At 41.3% G+C, this 16116-nt stretch overlaps 1 protein-coding gene across 3 annotated transcripts in view; it reads left to right on the top strand.

Annotated features, from left to right (window-relative positions):
- The window catches only part of DIP2C (disco interacting protein 2 homolog C), a 148132-nt gene that overhangs the window by 106374 nt on the left and 25642 nt on the right, over positions 1 to 16116 (top strand). For all 3 annotated transcript variants that reach the window (XM_040247951.1, XM_040247950.1, XM_040247949.1), the window contains 2 exons: positions 4347 to 4477; positions 15678 to 15846. In XM_040247951.1, the coding sequence (XP_040103885.1) occupies positions 4347 to 4477; positions 15678 to 15846 (300 nt within the window). The remainder of the gene's footprint in view (positions 1 to 4346; positions 4478 to 15677; positions 15847 to 16116) is intronic.

Genomic DNA, 16116 nt, shown 5'->3' with positions numbered 1-16116 from the left:
CTTCTCACCAGTGATGCACAATTTCCAGTTTCTCTACATGCTTGCCAGCACTTGGAATTTATTTTCTGCTGGTTTTTCTCTTTTGAATGTCTTCTTTTCCTGTGGCTGAGCCTCATGGCTTGTAGGATCTTGGTTCTCTGACCAGCGATTGAACCTGGGCCTTGGCAGTAAAAGTCTGGAATCCTGATGATTAAATCACAAGGGAACTCCCTGGGCATTTCCTTTTGTTTGTTTGTTTGTTTGAAGTAGCCTTCCTAATGTATGTGAGGGAGATCACACTGTAATTTTGATTTGCATTTCTCTGAGGATTAATGATATTGAGCACCTTTTGGTATATATTCTTTGGAGAAATGTTTATTCAACTCCTTTGCTGATTTTGAATTGATAGTTTTCTTATTGGTGTTGAGTTTTAGAAGTTCTCTGATACCCTTATCAGTTACATGGTCTGCAGATGTTATGTCCCATTCTTTGAGTTGCCCTTTTACTCTGTGTGTTAGTCGCTCAGTCGTGCCTGACTCTTTGTGACCCCATGAACTGCAGCCCACCAGGCTCCTCTGTCCATGGGATTTTCCAGGCAAGGATACTGGAGTTGGTTGCCATTTCATTCTCCAGGGGATCTTCCCAACCCAGGGATTGAACTCTGGTCTTCTGCACTGCAGGCAGATTCTTTACCGACTGAGCTACAAGGGAAGCCTCTTTTACTCTATGGATAGTGCCTTTTGATGCAGAAAATTTTTCAGTTTCCGTGAAGTCTAATTTTGTCTTTTTTTTTTTTTTTTTAACCAGTGCCTTTGGTGTCCTATCCAAGGAAGCATTTCCAAATCCAGTGTAGTGAACTTTTGTCCCATGTCCCATGTTTTCTTCTACAAGTCTATTGTTTTAGGTTTTAAATTTAGAACTTTGATCCATTTTCTGTTAATTTTGTTTATGGTACTAGGTTAAGAGTGTAGCTTAATTCTTTTGCATGTTGATCTCCAGTTTTCCAAGCACCATTTGTTGAAAAGACTGTCCTTTCCCCATTGAATGGTCTTGGCATTCTTATCAAAAATACATTTGATCACCCACACTTAGCATCATGCTCGAGAGTGAAAAGTTGAAAGATTTCCAGAGAAAAGGCAAGATTTCCTCTAAGATCAAGAAGCCACTCTTGTTCAATATAGTGTTGGAAGTCCTAAGCAGAGAAATTAGGCAAGAAAAAGAAATACAAGGCATCTAAGTTGGGAAAGGAAGAATTAAAATTGTCACTATTTACAGATGACGTGAAAACTCCACCAAAACTTACAATAAATAATTCAGTAAAGTACAAGATCACAAAATCAATACAGAGAAATCTGTTGTGTTTCTGTACACTAATAATAAAATAGCAGAAAGAGAAATTAAGGAAACAGTTTTATTTACAATTGCATCAAAAAGAATACCTAGGAATAAATTTAACCAAGGAAGTAAAGGATCTATATACTGAAAACTGTAAAATATTGGTGGAATAAATTGAAAAGGACAAATGAAAGATATTCCATACTTTTGGATTGGAATAATTAATATTGTTATAATGTCCATACTACCCAAAGCAATGTACAGGTTCATTGCAGTCCCTATCAAAATTCCAGTGGCATTTTTCACAGAAATAGAACAAACTATTCTAAAAATTAGTATGAAACCACAAAAGACCCAAATAGCCAAAGCCATCTTGAAAAAGATCAGAGCTGGAGGCATCATGCTCACTGACATCATAAGGCTACAGTAATGCCAACAGTATGATACTGGTACAGAAACAGACACAAAGACCAGTGACACAGAATAGCCCAGAAATAAACCCACATATAATGTTAACTCATTTATGGCAAAGGAGCCAAGAATATGCGATGGGAAAGGACAGACTTAAGTAAATGTGCTTGGAGGATTGGACAGCCACATGCTAAAGAATGAAACTGGAACAGATTTCTACGCCATATGTAAAAGTGAACTCAAAGTGAATTAAAGACTTGAACATAAGACCTGAAACCATAACTCTCCTAGGAGAAAACATAGGGGTCAGCTCCTAGACATTGGTCTTGGAGATTTTAGTTTGACATCAGTAGCAAAGGAAACAAAAGTTAAGCAAGTGGAACGACATCAAACCAAAAGCTTTTGCACAGCAAAGGAAACCAACCAATGAAAAGGCAACCTAGTGAACAGGAGGAAATATTTGCAAACCACATATTGATAATGGGTTAATATCCAAAATATGTAAAGAACTCATACAACTTAAGAGCGGAAAAACGATTGCTTAAAAATGGGCAGGGGATGTAAATAGACATTTTTCTGACATACAGATGGACAACAGATAAAAGAAAATATGCTCAGCATCACTAATCATCAGGGAAATGCAAATGAAAACCACAGTGAGCTGTCACTTCACACTTGTCAGGATGGCCGTCTTCAAAAAGACAAGAGATAACACGTTGACGAGGGTGTGGAGAAAGAGAAACCCTTGTGCACTGTTGGTGGAAATGTAACCTGGTGTAGCCACTATGAAAAACCATATAGAGGTTCCTCAAAGAGTTAAAAATAAAACTACCATTTTATCCAAAAATTCCACTTGTGGGTATTGATCTGAAGAAAAAAAACACCAACTCGGAAAGATGTCTGCACCCCAGTGTTCACAGAGCGTTATTTTACAGTAGCCAAGATATGGAAACAATATCAGTGTCTGTTGGCAGATGAATGGATAAGAAAAATGAGACATGCCTGCCCACTCACCCACACCATCTGTAAGCACACAGTGCAGTATAACTCAGCCATTAGAAAGAAGGAAATTCTGCCATTTGTGACAACATGGGTGAACCTGAAGGACATCATGCTAAGTCAGAAAGACAAAGGCTATGTGATCTCACTTATATGTGAAATATTTTTTTAAAAAAACCAAGCTCATAGATAGAGAAAACAGATTGGTGATGGGCAAAAACAGGTGCAGGGAGCCAAAAGGTACAGGCTACCGGTTATAAATAAGGGCTGTGGATGTATTGTACAGCATGGAAACTATAGTTAATAGGGTACTGTGTCGTGTACTTGGAAGTTGGTAAGAGAGTAAATCTTAGTAGCTCTCTTCATTAGACTTACTGTGGTGATCATTTTGCAAGACGTACACATATGTTGTGTTGTATACCTGAAACTAGCATAATGATGTAGATCAGTTATACGTCAGTCAGTCAATCAATTGCATGTGAAGCCTAGGGAAAAATAATGAAAAAATTTTTAACAGTCATTTCACCATGTATGTGAGGTTTTATTTCTGGGCTATTCTATTCTGTTTTTCTGTGTGTCTGTCTTTATGCCACTACCACACTGATTTGATTACAGTAGCTTTTCTACTAAGTTTTTAAATCAGAAAGGGTGAGTCCTCTGACTTTGTTGTTCTTTTTCAAGAAGCATCATAACATTCAGGGAAATCTAATCAGATGACTAAGAGCTTTTATTAGCCACCTTGGGGAAAGAGATGAGACACACCAGGAGTGAGGCCCTTCCGTCCTAGCATGTAGGATGCCTGTCAAATTCTGCCCAGATGCTCTGCGCTGGTCCCTTTTACATTTCAGCTCTGGGTGATGTGCACTCCACACTAACTTGAGGTGTGTCTAAGACCATAAACTTGGTTAAGTTTTCTGGGCTGCTTTTACTTTCCTGTTCCTCTTAGATTCATTTGGCTAGAAAGGATCTGTGAAAATTGATGTTATTAGATATAATTTTTTCTGTACTTTAAAAGAATTCACATTCCTTACTGACTGTTGTGGGCCTGGCTGCTGCCTTTAGAGAAACTCTTAACTGTAGCTGTGCTGAGACTGGACTTGGATTCCCCGTCAAATAACAAGCTTATCTCACTGCAAAACGGGTGTGACCTTCAGCAAGTCTTTGCCGACAGGAGTCGGGCATCCAGTGTGCTCTGCTGGTCCCTCAGCTGCATGACTGGTGCAGGGCTGGGTCTGGAGGTGAAGCACGAGTCGGGTGCTATCTCTGCCTGGAGAGGGCATGTGATTGGTCACATGTCCCCATGTACTGTACAGGCTGTGGTGGGGGCGCAGTCGAAGCCACCATTCAAATGCAAGATGTCCCGACCTCATGGGCTAGAGTTACTAAGTCCTGGGGGACTGGGAAGTTTTGCTTGCGGCTTACTCATTGAAAACGGGAAATCTAATGAGAACCCATAGCCTACCCTTTCCTAACGGAACCAGAGCTTGGCTACAGTTGTCCTGTCTGAAACCACCCTTAGCATTGGTGTCTGGTCCAGTGCGTTCTGTGCAGCCTGTGGTGGTGCAGGAGTCCTGAGGTTGGGCTCCAGCTCCAGCGCCTGACGTGGCCTTGCTGTCTTGCAGATGTCTCACGCAGCCACCAGTGCCTTCTGCCGTTCTATTAAGCTGCAGTGTGAGCTCTACCCCTCGAGAGAAGTGGCCATTTGCTTGGACCCTTACTGTGGACTTGGGTTTGTCCTGTGGTGCCTCTGTAGGTGAGTCTTCTCTGTATCTCTGTGATATAAGTAAATAATCATGCATGCTTTTTCAAATCACCTGTGAGCTCAGAGCTGCTCATGGGAGGGGGCTGCCTGCAGGTGTGGCTCCCTCTCAGCCTGGCTCTGCATGCTGGTAGCCAGGTAGCCACACTCTCCAGCGTCTGGAAGGTTAGTCTCTGTAAAATTTGCTGAAACCAACAGAGACAACATCTGGGTCTGCTCTGAGAAGCTGTCTGTTGGGAGCCCGTTTTCCAAGCAAGTCCCAGACTTTGGGCTTGCTTCTTGTAGCTCCAAATCTTTGTATATGTTCCAGGCTTGGAACTGTGACCAGGGGCATCCAGGCTCTTTCCTCCTCGGCTTCTCCCTGACTCTAGCTGGGGGATGCTGGGAGCAGGCTCCTCTCCCTTCCTGGCAGGTATCAACAGTATGTATGGAAAGCATGAACGTTGATTGGCATTTTTCTCTAATTGTACATATATGTTCATTGTAGAAACTTTAGAAAATACAAAATAATATAAAGAAGAAAATTAAGCTTTCCTTAAGTATACAACCTAGTGAAGGTGATAGAAAGTGAAAGTCGCTCAGTTGTACCCAACTCTTTGCAACCCCATGGACTATACAGTCCATGGAATTCTCCAGGCCAGAATCCTGGAGTGGGTAGCCTTTCCCTTCTCCAGGGGATCTTTTCCCAACCCAGTTCTCCTGCACTGCAGGCAGATTCTTTACCAGCTGAGCCACAAAGGAAGCCCAAGACTTCTCCAACGGATCTTCCCAACCCAAGACTCAGACTGGGTTCCCCTGCATTGCAAGCAGATTCTTTACCAACTGAGCTATCAGGGTGATTCCAGTAAATACACTATTAGCATTTTGGCATATAGTCTTTCAGATTTTATTTTCTAATGTAGTGTACTACTTTTTATTAACATTTCCAAATATATGCAAGTGGTTTAAGTGTGTAGAAATGCTGTAACAAACACCAGGCCCCAACAGCCAGCTTCACATGGACTGTGTTTTGCCAGTTTTGTGTCAGGGTGATAGAAGTGTTCTAGACTGCATTGTGGTGAGCATTGTATGACGGCGAATTTGTCAAAGTTCTTTTAATTCTGTGCCTCAAAGGGTTGGATATATGATATGCAAATTATACCTAAGTAAAACTGTTTGTTTTTTTTTTTAAAAAGAAAACTCCTTTCCTTGAAGTAACTGAGGTGTATGGCACAGACCCTACCCTGCCCATTCAGGAGGCTAACCAGTGTGACACCACAGGGCAAGATGTGTTATTCTGAGTTGTACAACTGCCTTGCTCGGGGCACCCAAATTGCGAGAGTTATCAATTCTTTGTATGTTTTATCAAGTTAATAATCTAAAATCATTGCATTATAAATGTATACCTTTATATTAGTTACCAGAATGTATTTTTTCTCTTTTCCTGGTCAGAGTTTTTTATTTTAATTTTTTTATTTAGGTTTTCTTTTTCAGAGCACTATTAGTTTCACAGCAAGATTGAAGGGAAAGTGCAGAGATTTTCTGTTCCACCCCATCCCTACATGCACAGCTTCCCCATTATAAGCATCTCCCACCAAAGCATATGTTTTTTACAAACTAGGAACCTACCTTGATGTATTATCATCCCAGAGTCTATAATTTACATCAGAGCTCACTCTTGGTGTTGTAGAGAGCCCAGAAACAGACTCAAGTAAGTACAGTCCTTTGATCTTTGACGGACGTGCAGAAGCAGTACAGCCATACAATGACCTTTTCAACAGATGGTGTTGGAGCAACTGGACATCACCCCCGCCCCCTGCAAAAAAAATGAATCTACACAGAGGCTTTGTGGCCTTCTCAAAAATAGATCAAAATATATCATATACCTAAATGTGAAACATAAAACCATAAAACTCCTAGATGATAACTTGGGAGAAAATCTAGATAATCTTGGGTTTGGTGATGACTTTTCGACACACCTCCAAAGGCTTGACCATGAAAGAAATAATTGACAGACTATTAAAATCAATTGTCTCTGCTGTGCAAAAGGTACTGTCAGGAGAATGGGAGCAGGCCAGAGACTGGGAGAAAATGTTCCCAAAGTGTTTTTAAATTGTTCTGTTCTTTTTGAAGTTATGATCTAAACTGAAATGGTTGAGGTTCCAGAAATTTGCAGGAAATAATTTCTTCCCTATAAGCAACCTGCTATTAAGTTGGAAAGTATAATAGCCAGTGCGAAGAAATCAGTATTGGTTAATAAATGAAACAGCAAGCAATCAACTTTTGTTGGATTGAGACAAAGGCAGGTAGAAAATTGGTGAATCAGGTTTTCTGTTGTCCTGTATTAGGATTTAATAGCTTTTTTATTAATGTTGACTTCCATTTACAGAAGTGAAGACAGAGGTGAAAGTTTGGTCAATTTCCACAAGTGTGCTTAGTTTCTCTAACCTTGAACTCCACTCTGTGGACCCCACCTTTTCATGCCCTTAGCAGTCTGATCAAGCGAATCTTTTATCCTGATGTGTATTCTTAAGAAAGCTAGTAATAGGTGATTTGCATTTTGTTTTCTTCATTTTGGGTTTCCTTATGATAGGATTTAAAAGGAAAATGCTGATAACAATGTGGAAACGATAGATTGTCATAATTAAGAAGTGTATCGTTGTAGGGTGTAAACACATTATGTGCATTTCGGTTCCCTAACACATGGAATTCCAGTGTTGTTAACTGAGCTTGGTGTGTGCTGGAAAATGGGAGTCCACAGTGACAGAGAAGTGTGTAAACTGGAGCTGGAACAGAAACCAGGCAGGGGTTCTAGTTCAGGTGGTCCCGTTCATCCTGATTCACGAGTGAGTTGAATAACATTTGGTGCTCATGGAAAACTCCAAGCCATGTTTCCTGGTGGATAATTATGACTTGTATGGTGCACGATGTGCAGGGTTGTTAGATCTTGGGCTGTTACCTGGCATTGATCCAGTTTTGGCCAGGGTTGTTCTTTTAACATCCATTCAGCAGAGGTAAATTTTTCATTATTTTTATTTCTTCCTGCTTAATGCTGCCTTGAGGATTCTCATTGAAGTTGGCACCTGAGCTAAAAAGAAAGCTCTAATTCAGGGTCATTCCACACATGGTCTGTAGGCTGATTCTGGAGCGCCACATTGCAAAGGGCAGAGGGTGCATTGGTGGCTGAGGTACTAAACACCAAGGAGTCGTCCACGTGGGGGCTGCTGCTCGTGTTGGTGTGCTCAAGGGCAGGGGTCTCCCTTAGCTCTCACGGCCCCTGGAAAGAAGACGAGTGCTCCAGGCATGGTCACAGGACCTGTGTGTGTGAGGGGCAGCCCTGGTGCACTGTAGATCTAGGCTTCTCCTCAGACCCCAAGTGTGTATTCTTGAAAAGCTGATTGGTTAGAATTGTTTTAAGTAGGATGTGCCAGTTTCTCAACCAAATGGAAAAACTGATTTTAATCCACTGCAGTGTTGGATACAAGAACTTTAGGATAAAAGTGTGTTTTCACAACTGCAGGGCTTGGCTCCATTTGTGCAGGAGTGTTGTTGGATCCATCTGACTTGCAGTAAGTAGCTGTTTGACTAGGATGTCAGTATTTGTAATACAGATGTATTTGCTGTAATGCTGTTTGATCTCTTAAATAACCACCATATTATAAAGTCGTCCTTAAAGACCTCAATCAGTTTCCGAAGGACAGATCTTAGAGAAAAATTGACAGAATTTTGAGTGTTACAATTATTAGAATGGCCTCCTACTGAGTTTTATATAATGACTATAAAAATAATTTTTATACGTTTCCATAGGGCTCCAATGGAATGTGCAGTTTTGCATATTATGTGAATAGCAAAACTTTTACATTAGCAGGATTTCAGAGGAAATATTTGCATACTTTCAAAGGAAAGTTTGGGGTATTAGAATCCTTTATCCTGAGACCAGGATGTACTGAGACCAGTCAGTACATCCTCAGAACTCTTGGATTCCCTGGTGGCTCAGATGGTAAAGAGTCTGCAGGCAATACAGGAGACCTGGGTTCAAACCCTGGGTTGGAAAGATGCCTTGGAGAAGGAAATGGCAACCCAATCCAGTATTCTTGCCTGGAAAATCTCATGGATGGAGGAGCCTTTTGTTCTGATGGGTGGGGCCATGCTCAGTAAATCTTTAATCCAATTTTCTGTTGATGGGTGGAGCTGTGTTCCCTCCCTGTTATTTACCTGGGGCCAAACTATGGTGGAGGTAATGAAGATAATGGCCACCTCCTTTAAAAGGTCCCTCCCATTCATGTACTGCTAAACTCAGTGCCTGCACATCAGAACAAGGCCCAGTTTCCCCCACACTCAATCTCTCCCATCAGGAAGCTTCCACAAGCCTCTTATCCTTCTCCATTAGAGGGCAGACAGAATGAAAACCACCATCACAGAAAACTAATCAAATTGATTACATGGACCACAGCCTTGTGTGACTCAATGAAACTATGAGCCATGCAGTGAAGGGTCACCCAAGACGGACAGGTCATGGTGGAGAGTTGTGACAAAACGTGGTCCACTGGAGAAGGGAATGGCAAACCATTTCGGTATTCTTGCCTTGAGAACCCCATGAACAGGATGAGAAGGCAGAAAGATAGGAGAGTGAAAGATGAACTCCCCAGGTCGGTAGGTGCCCAATATGCTACTGGAGATCAATGGAGAAATAACTCCAGAAAGAATGAAGAGACGGAGCCAAAGCAAAAACAACACTCAGCTGTGGATGTGACTGGTGATAGAAGCAAAGTCCAATGCTGTAAAGAGCAGTGTCACATAGGAACCTGGAATGTTAGGTTCATGAATCAAGGAAAATTGGAAGTGGTCAAAGACAAGATGGCAAGAGTGAATGTCGACATTTTAAGAATCAGCGAACTAAGATGGACTGGAATGGGTGAATTTAACTCAGATGACCATTATATCCACTACTGTGGGCAAGAATCCCTTAGAAGAAATGGAGTAGCCATCATGGTCAACAACAGAGTACGAAATGCAGTACTTGGATGAAATCTCAAAAATGACAGAATGATCTCTGTTCGTTTCCAAGGCAAACCATTCAATATCATGGTAATCCACATCTACACCCCAACCAGTAATGCTGAAGAAGCTGAAGTTGAATGGTTCTAGGAAGACATACAAGACCTTTTAAAACTAACACCTAAAAAAGATGTCCTTTTCATTATAAGGGACTGGAATGCAAAAGTAGGAAGTCCAGAAACACCTGGAGTAAAAGGCAAATTTGGCCTTGGAGTACAGAATGAAGCAGGGCAAAGGCTAATAGAATTTTGCCAAGAGAACGCACTGGTCATAGCAAACACCCTCTTCCAACAACAACAAGGGAAGACTCTATACATGGACATCACCAGATGGTCAGTACCAAAAACAGGTTGATTATATTCTTTGCAGGCAAAGATGGAGAAGCTCTATACAGTCAGCAAAATAAGACCAGGAGCTGACTGTGGCCTAGATTATAAACTCCTTATTGCCAAATTCAGACTTAAATTGAAGAAAGTAGGGAAAACCACTAGACCATTCAGGTATGACCTAAATCAACTCCCTTAATATAATACAGTAGAGGTGAGAAATGGATTCAAGGGATTAGATCTGATACACAGAGTGCTTGAAGAACTATGGACAGAGGTTCGTGACATTGTATAGGAGACAGGGATCAAGACCATCCCCAAGAAAAAGAAATGCAAAAAAAGCAAAATGGCTATCTGAGGAGGTTTTACAAATAGCTGTGAAAAGAAGAGAAGTGAAAACCAAAGGAGAAAAGGAAAGATATTCCCATTTGAATGCAGAGTCCAAAGAATAGCAAGGAGAGATAAGAAAGCCTTCCTCAGTGATCAGCGCAAAGAAATAGAGGAAAACAATAGAATGGGAAAGAGTAGAGATCTATTCAAGAAAATTAGAGATATCAAGGGAACATTTCATGCAAAGATGGCACAATAAAGGACAGAAATGGACCTAACAGAAGCAGAAGATATTAAGAAGAGGTGACAAGAATACACAGAACTGTACAAAAAAGATCTTCACGATCTAGATAATCATGATGGTGTGATCACTCACCTAGAGCCAGATATCCTGGAATGTGAAGTCAAGTTTTGCCTTAGGAAGCATCACTATGAACAAAGCTAGTGGAGCTGATGGAATTCCAGTTGAGCTATTTCAAATCCTGAAAGATGATGCTGTGAAAGTGCTGCACTCAATATGCCAGCAAATTTGGAAAACTCAGCAGTGGCCATAGGACTGGAAAAGGTCAGTATTCATTCCAATCCCAAAGAAGGGCAATGCCAAAGAATGCTCAAACTACTGCATAGTTGTACTCATCTCACATGCTAGTAAAGTGATGCTCAAAATTCTCCAAGCCAGGCTTCAGCAAAACATGAACCATGAACTTCCAGGTGTTCGAGCTGTATTTATAAAAGAAGAGGAACCAGCGAGCAAATTGCCAACATCCACTGGATCATCGAAAAAGCAAGAGAGTTCCAGAAAAGCATCTATTTCTGCTTTATTGACTATGCCAAAGCCTTTGACTGTGTGGATCACAATAAACTGCGGAAAATTCTTCAAGAGATGGGACTATCAGACCACCTGACCTGCCTCTTGAGAAATCTGTATGCAGGTCAAGAAGCAACAGTTAGAACTGAACATGGAACAAGAGACTGGTTCCAATTTGGGAAAAAGAGTTTGTCAAGGCTGTATATTGTCATCCTGCTTATTCAACTTATATGCAGAGTGCATCATGAGAAACGCTGGGCTGGATGAAGCACAAGCTGGAATCAAGATTGCCGGGAGAAATATCAGTAACCTCAGATATGCAGATGATGCCACCCTTATGGCAGAAAGTGAAGAGGAACTAAAGAGCTTCTTGATGAAAGTGAAAGAGGAGAGTGAAAAAGTTGGCTGAAAGCTCAACATTCAGAAAACTTAAGATTGTGGCATCTGGTCCCATCACTTCATGGCAAAGAGATGGGGAAGCACTGGAAACAGTGAGAGACTTAATTTTGGGGAGCTCCAAAATCACTGGAGATGGTGATTGCAGCCATGAAATTAAAAGACGCTTGCTCCTTGGAAGAAAAGTTATGACCAACCTAGACAGTATATTAAAAAGCAGAGACATTCCTTTGCCAACAAAGGTCCATCTAGTCAAAACTGGTTTTTCCAGTAGTCATGTAGGGATGTGAGAGACAAAAAGAAACCTGAGCACCAAAGAATTGATGCCTTTGAACTGTGGTTTTGGAGAAGAGTCTTGAGAGTCCCTTGGATTGCAGGGAGATCCAACCAGTCCATCCTAAAGGAAATCAGTCCTGAATATTCGTTGGAAAGACTGATGCTGAAGCTGAAACTCCAATACTTTGGCCACCTGATGCAAAGAACTGACTCGTTGGAAAGGACCCTGATGCTGGGAACATTTGAAAGCAGGAGGAGAAGGTGATGACAGAGGATGAGATGGTGAGATGGATCACTGACTCAATGGACATGAGTGTGAGTATACTCCCGGAGTTGGTGATGGACAGGAAGGCCTGGCGTACTTCAGTCCATGGGTTTGCAAAGAGTTGGACATGACCGAGCAACTGAACTGAACTAAAAGTAATCATCAGCTTGTAGCATTTGATCTGAGAGCAAATGCTTACAGCTCTTCACCACTGAGTATTTTAGCTGTGGGTTTGTCATATAAGTCCTCCATGCCTACTTTCTGGAGTGTGTGCTTAGTCGCTTCAGTTGTGTCCAACTCCCTGCAGCCTCGTGCACCATGGCCTGCCAGACTCATCTGTACATAGGATTCTCCAGGCAGGAGTACTGCAGTGGGTTGCCATTCCTTCTCCAACTTTCTGGAGAGTTTTTAATCATAAATGGATGTTGAATTTTACCAAAAGATTTTTCTGCATCTATTGAGATGATCATATGGTTTTTATTCTTCAATTTGTTAATGTAGAGTACTACACTGATCAGCCCTGGGATTTCTTTGGAAGGAATGATGCTAAAGCTGAAACTCCAGTACTTTGGCCACCTTATGTGAAGAGTTGACTCATTGGAAAAGACTGATGCTGGGAGGGATTGGGGGCAGGAGGAGAAGGGGACGACAGATGATGAGATGGCTGGATGGCATCACTGACTTGATGGACGTGAATCTGAGTGAACTCCGGGAGTTGGTGATGGACAGGGAGGCCTGGCGTGCTGCTATTCATGGGGTCGCAGAGAGTCAGACACAACTGAGCGACTGAACTGAACTGATACTGATTTGGAAATACTAAAAAATCCATGCATCCCTGGGTTGAATTTCCCTTGATTGTGGTGTATGATCCTTTTAATATTGTTGGATTTAGCTTGCAGCTACTGGAGCTCATAAAGTTAATTCAGTAAATTGGCAGGATACAAAATCAATACACAGAAATCTGTTGCATTAACAGTGAAAGGGCAGAGAGAGAGATTAATGAAACAACCTCATTTACCATCACATCAAAAAATAAAATAAAATACTTAAGAATAAACCTCCTAAGGAGGCAGAAAGACCTGTATTCTGAAAACTGTAAGATGCCAATGAAAGAAATTTAAGAGGACACAAACAAATGGAAAGATACACTGTGTTCTTGGACTGGAAGAATCAGTATTGTTAAAATAACTGTACTGCCCAGGACAATCTACACATGCAACACAATTCCTATCAAATTACCAAGGGCATTTTTCACAGATCTAGAATAAAAAATTTTAATTTGTATGGAAATTTAAATTTGCATGAGAACATAAAAGACCAAATAGCCATAGCAATCCTGAGAAAGAAGAATGGAACCAGAGGAATTAGATTCCCTTACTTCAGACTACACTACAAAGCTGCAGTCATCAGTACAGTATGGTGCTGGCACAGGAACAGAAATACAGGTCAATGGAAGCAGGATAGAAAGTCCAGAGATAAACCCATGCCCCTGTGGTTAATCAGTCTAGGACATAGGAGGCAAGACTGTCTATACTGGAGAATAGATAGTCTCTTCAGTATCTCCAGCAAAACTGTACAGCTACATGAAAAAAAAATGAAATTAGATCATTCAATTTATGGTTTATCATTTATCTTTATCATTCATTTCAATTTCAACACCACAGGCAAAAATAAACTCAAAAGGGGTTAAAGACCTACACTTAAGACCAGATACTATAAAGCTCATAGAGGAAAACATAGACAAAACACATCCATTGCAGCAATATCTTCTTGACTCCATCTCCTGGAGTAATGGAGATAAAAACAAATGTGACCTAATTAAACCTGAAAGCTTTGGCACAGCAAATGAAACCATAAACAAAGTAAAATGACAGCATATTGACTGGGAGTAAATATTTGCAAATGATGCAACCAACAGGGGATTAACCTTCAAAATATGCAAAGAGCTCTTGCAGCTCAAAATTTCAAAAAAACCCAATCAAAAAATGGACAGAAATCTAAAATTACATTTCTCCAAAGAAGACATATAGATGGCCAACAGGTATGTGAAAAGATACTTAACAACATTGCTAATTGTTAGAGAAATGCAAATCAAAACTATAATGAGGTATCACTTCATACAGTCAGAATGGTCATCATCAAAAAGTCTACAAATAATAAACTCTGGAGAGGGTGTGGAGAAAGAGGACCCCTCCTACAGTGTTGGTGAGATTGTAAATTTGTGCAGCCACTATGGCGAATAGAGGTTCCTTAAAAAAAACTAAAGATGGAGTTACCATATGATCCTGCAGTTCCACTCCTGGGCATCTGTATATCTGGAGAAAACTCTAATTTGAAAAGATATATGTAGCCCAGTGTTCATTGCAGCATTGTTTACAGCAGCATGGAAATTTACAAAGACAGGGAAGCAACTAAATGTCCATTGACAGATGGATAAAGACGATATGGTATATATACACACAAAGGAATATTACTCAGCTCTAAAAAAAGAATGAAATAATGCCATTTGCAGCACCATGGATTGATCTAGAGATTATCATGCTAAATGAAATAAGCCGTATATGACATTGCTTATATGTAGAATCCAAAAGAAAAAAGATACAAAGGAATTTATTTACAAAGCAGAAATAGACCCACTGACATAGAAAACAAACTTATGGTTACTAAAGGGAAGAGTGGTGGGGAGAGGGATAAATTAAGAGTTTGAGATTAACATATACACACTATTATATATAAAATAGGTAACCAACAAGGAAGGCCCTACTGTATAGCACAGGGAACTATACTCAATATTTTGTAATGCCATATGAGGAAAAAGAATCGGAAAAAATACATCTGTGTGTGTGTATAACTGAATCACTGGGCTGTACCCTGCAAGCTAACACAGCTTTGTCAGTCAGCTACTCCATCCAGGCGTCCCTGGGGCTCAGATGGTGAAGAACACGCCTGCCATGTGGGAGACCTGGGTTCGACCCCTGGGTCGGGAAGATCCCCTGGAGAAGGGAAAGGCTACCCACTCCAGTATTCTTGCCTGGAGAATTCTATGGACAGAGGAGGCTGGTGGGCTCCAGTCTGTGGGGTCACAGAGTAGGATGTGACTGAGCCTGAACACAAGAGAATGCATGTATTTTCCTTAGTTCTTTTTTGGTATTTATTTGGATCACTTTGAGTGAAATTATAATCCTATTCTAATTGTCTTAGTTTTATTTACTCTGAATGTCAGTTTTCTGAACTCGAGTTGGGCATGCTTTTCCTCAGTTGGCTGTTCAGTACACATGTAGGCTGCACAGCCTCTGTTGCAACCCTCTTCTCTGCCTGTTGACGTGGTGGCCACGGAAGACAGTACTGCAAGGACTGAGGGCCAGGTCCCAATGAAACTTCGGGTGCTAAACCAGATAGCATCCAGTTTGTCAGCTGCTCTTCCGAACTTTCATTCCTTTTAACCAAAATTCAGTCCTATGTTTCCCACTGTGAGATTCAATTTGTTAGTGTAGTAGCTCTGAGAGAAACCTACCAGCATCGTAGCTTTGAGATACCTCATTAAGTGCTCAGAATGACAGTAACTGCAGATCATAGTTAGATAATTCTTCTGTATTTTTCAGAATGTTTTCATAAACACCTTCTGTTTTTTATTTAAAAACACTGGGAGTAGAGTTGATGTGACTGTACCCTCTTGCAAATGGAAGCAGGTGTTTCTCAGAGGCCAGTGGATCCCCTTCCTCCATCCTCGCTGAGCCCTCCCGTGTCTCTCTGCAGCGTGTACTCTGGGCACCAGTCCATCCTCATCCCGCCAGCAGAGCTGGAGACCAACCCTGCCTTGTGGCTGCTTGCCGTGAGTCAGTACAAAGTCCGGGATACATTTTGCTCCTATTCAGTGATGGAACTGTGCACCAAGGGGCTGGGATCGCAGACAGAATCCCTCAAGGTAAGCAACCCAAGAGTGCCCAGAACATTGCCAGCATCCTGGGGAAGCGCAGTATTGGAGGCCGTGGAAGAGGTGTGGTGGGGCAGCCACAGTCACCTGAGGGTTTACAGAGTTGCTTCTACATGAAAACCTCGTTTTATACCATGAATGTTTTCCCAGTGCCGGAGTTAAGAGACCAGAACATATGTTATTGATGTCTTTAATTCTGTTAGGGCTGCTCGGAGGGGCCTGAACTGCCTTTTTAATTGTTGGTAGATTCAGTTTTATTCC

Source organism: Oryx dammah, unplaced genomic scaffold, assembly GCF_014754425.2.
Source record: "Oryx dammah isolate SB20612 unplaced genomic scaffold, SCBI_Odam_1.1 HiC_scaffold_10, whole genome shotgun sequence".
In the NCBI taxonomy this organism is placed as follows: domain Eukaryota; kingdom Metazoa; phylum Chordata; class Mammalia; order Artiodactyla; family Bovidae; genus Oryx; species Oryx dammah.
The sequence above is the reverse complement of the archived record's forward strand: the minus strand, read 5'-3'. Positions and strand labels throughout refer to the sequence as shown.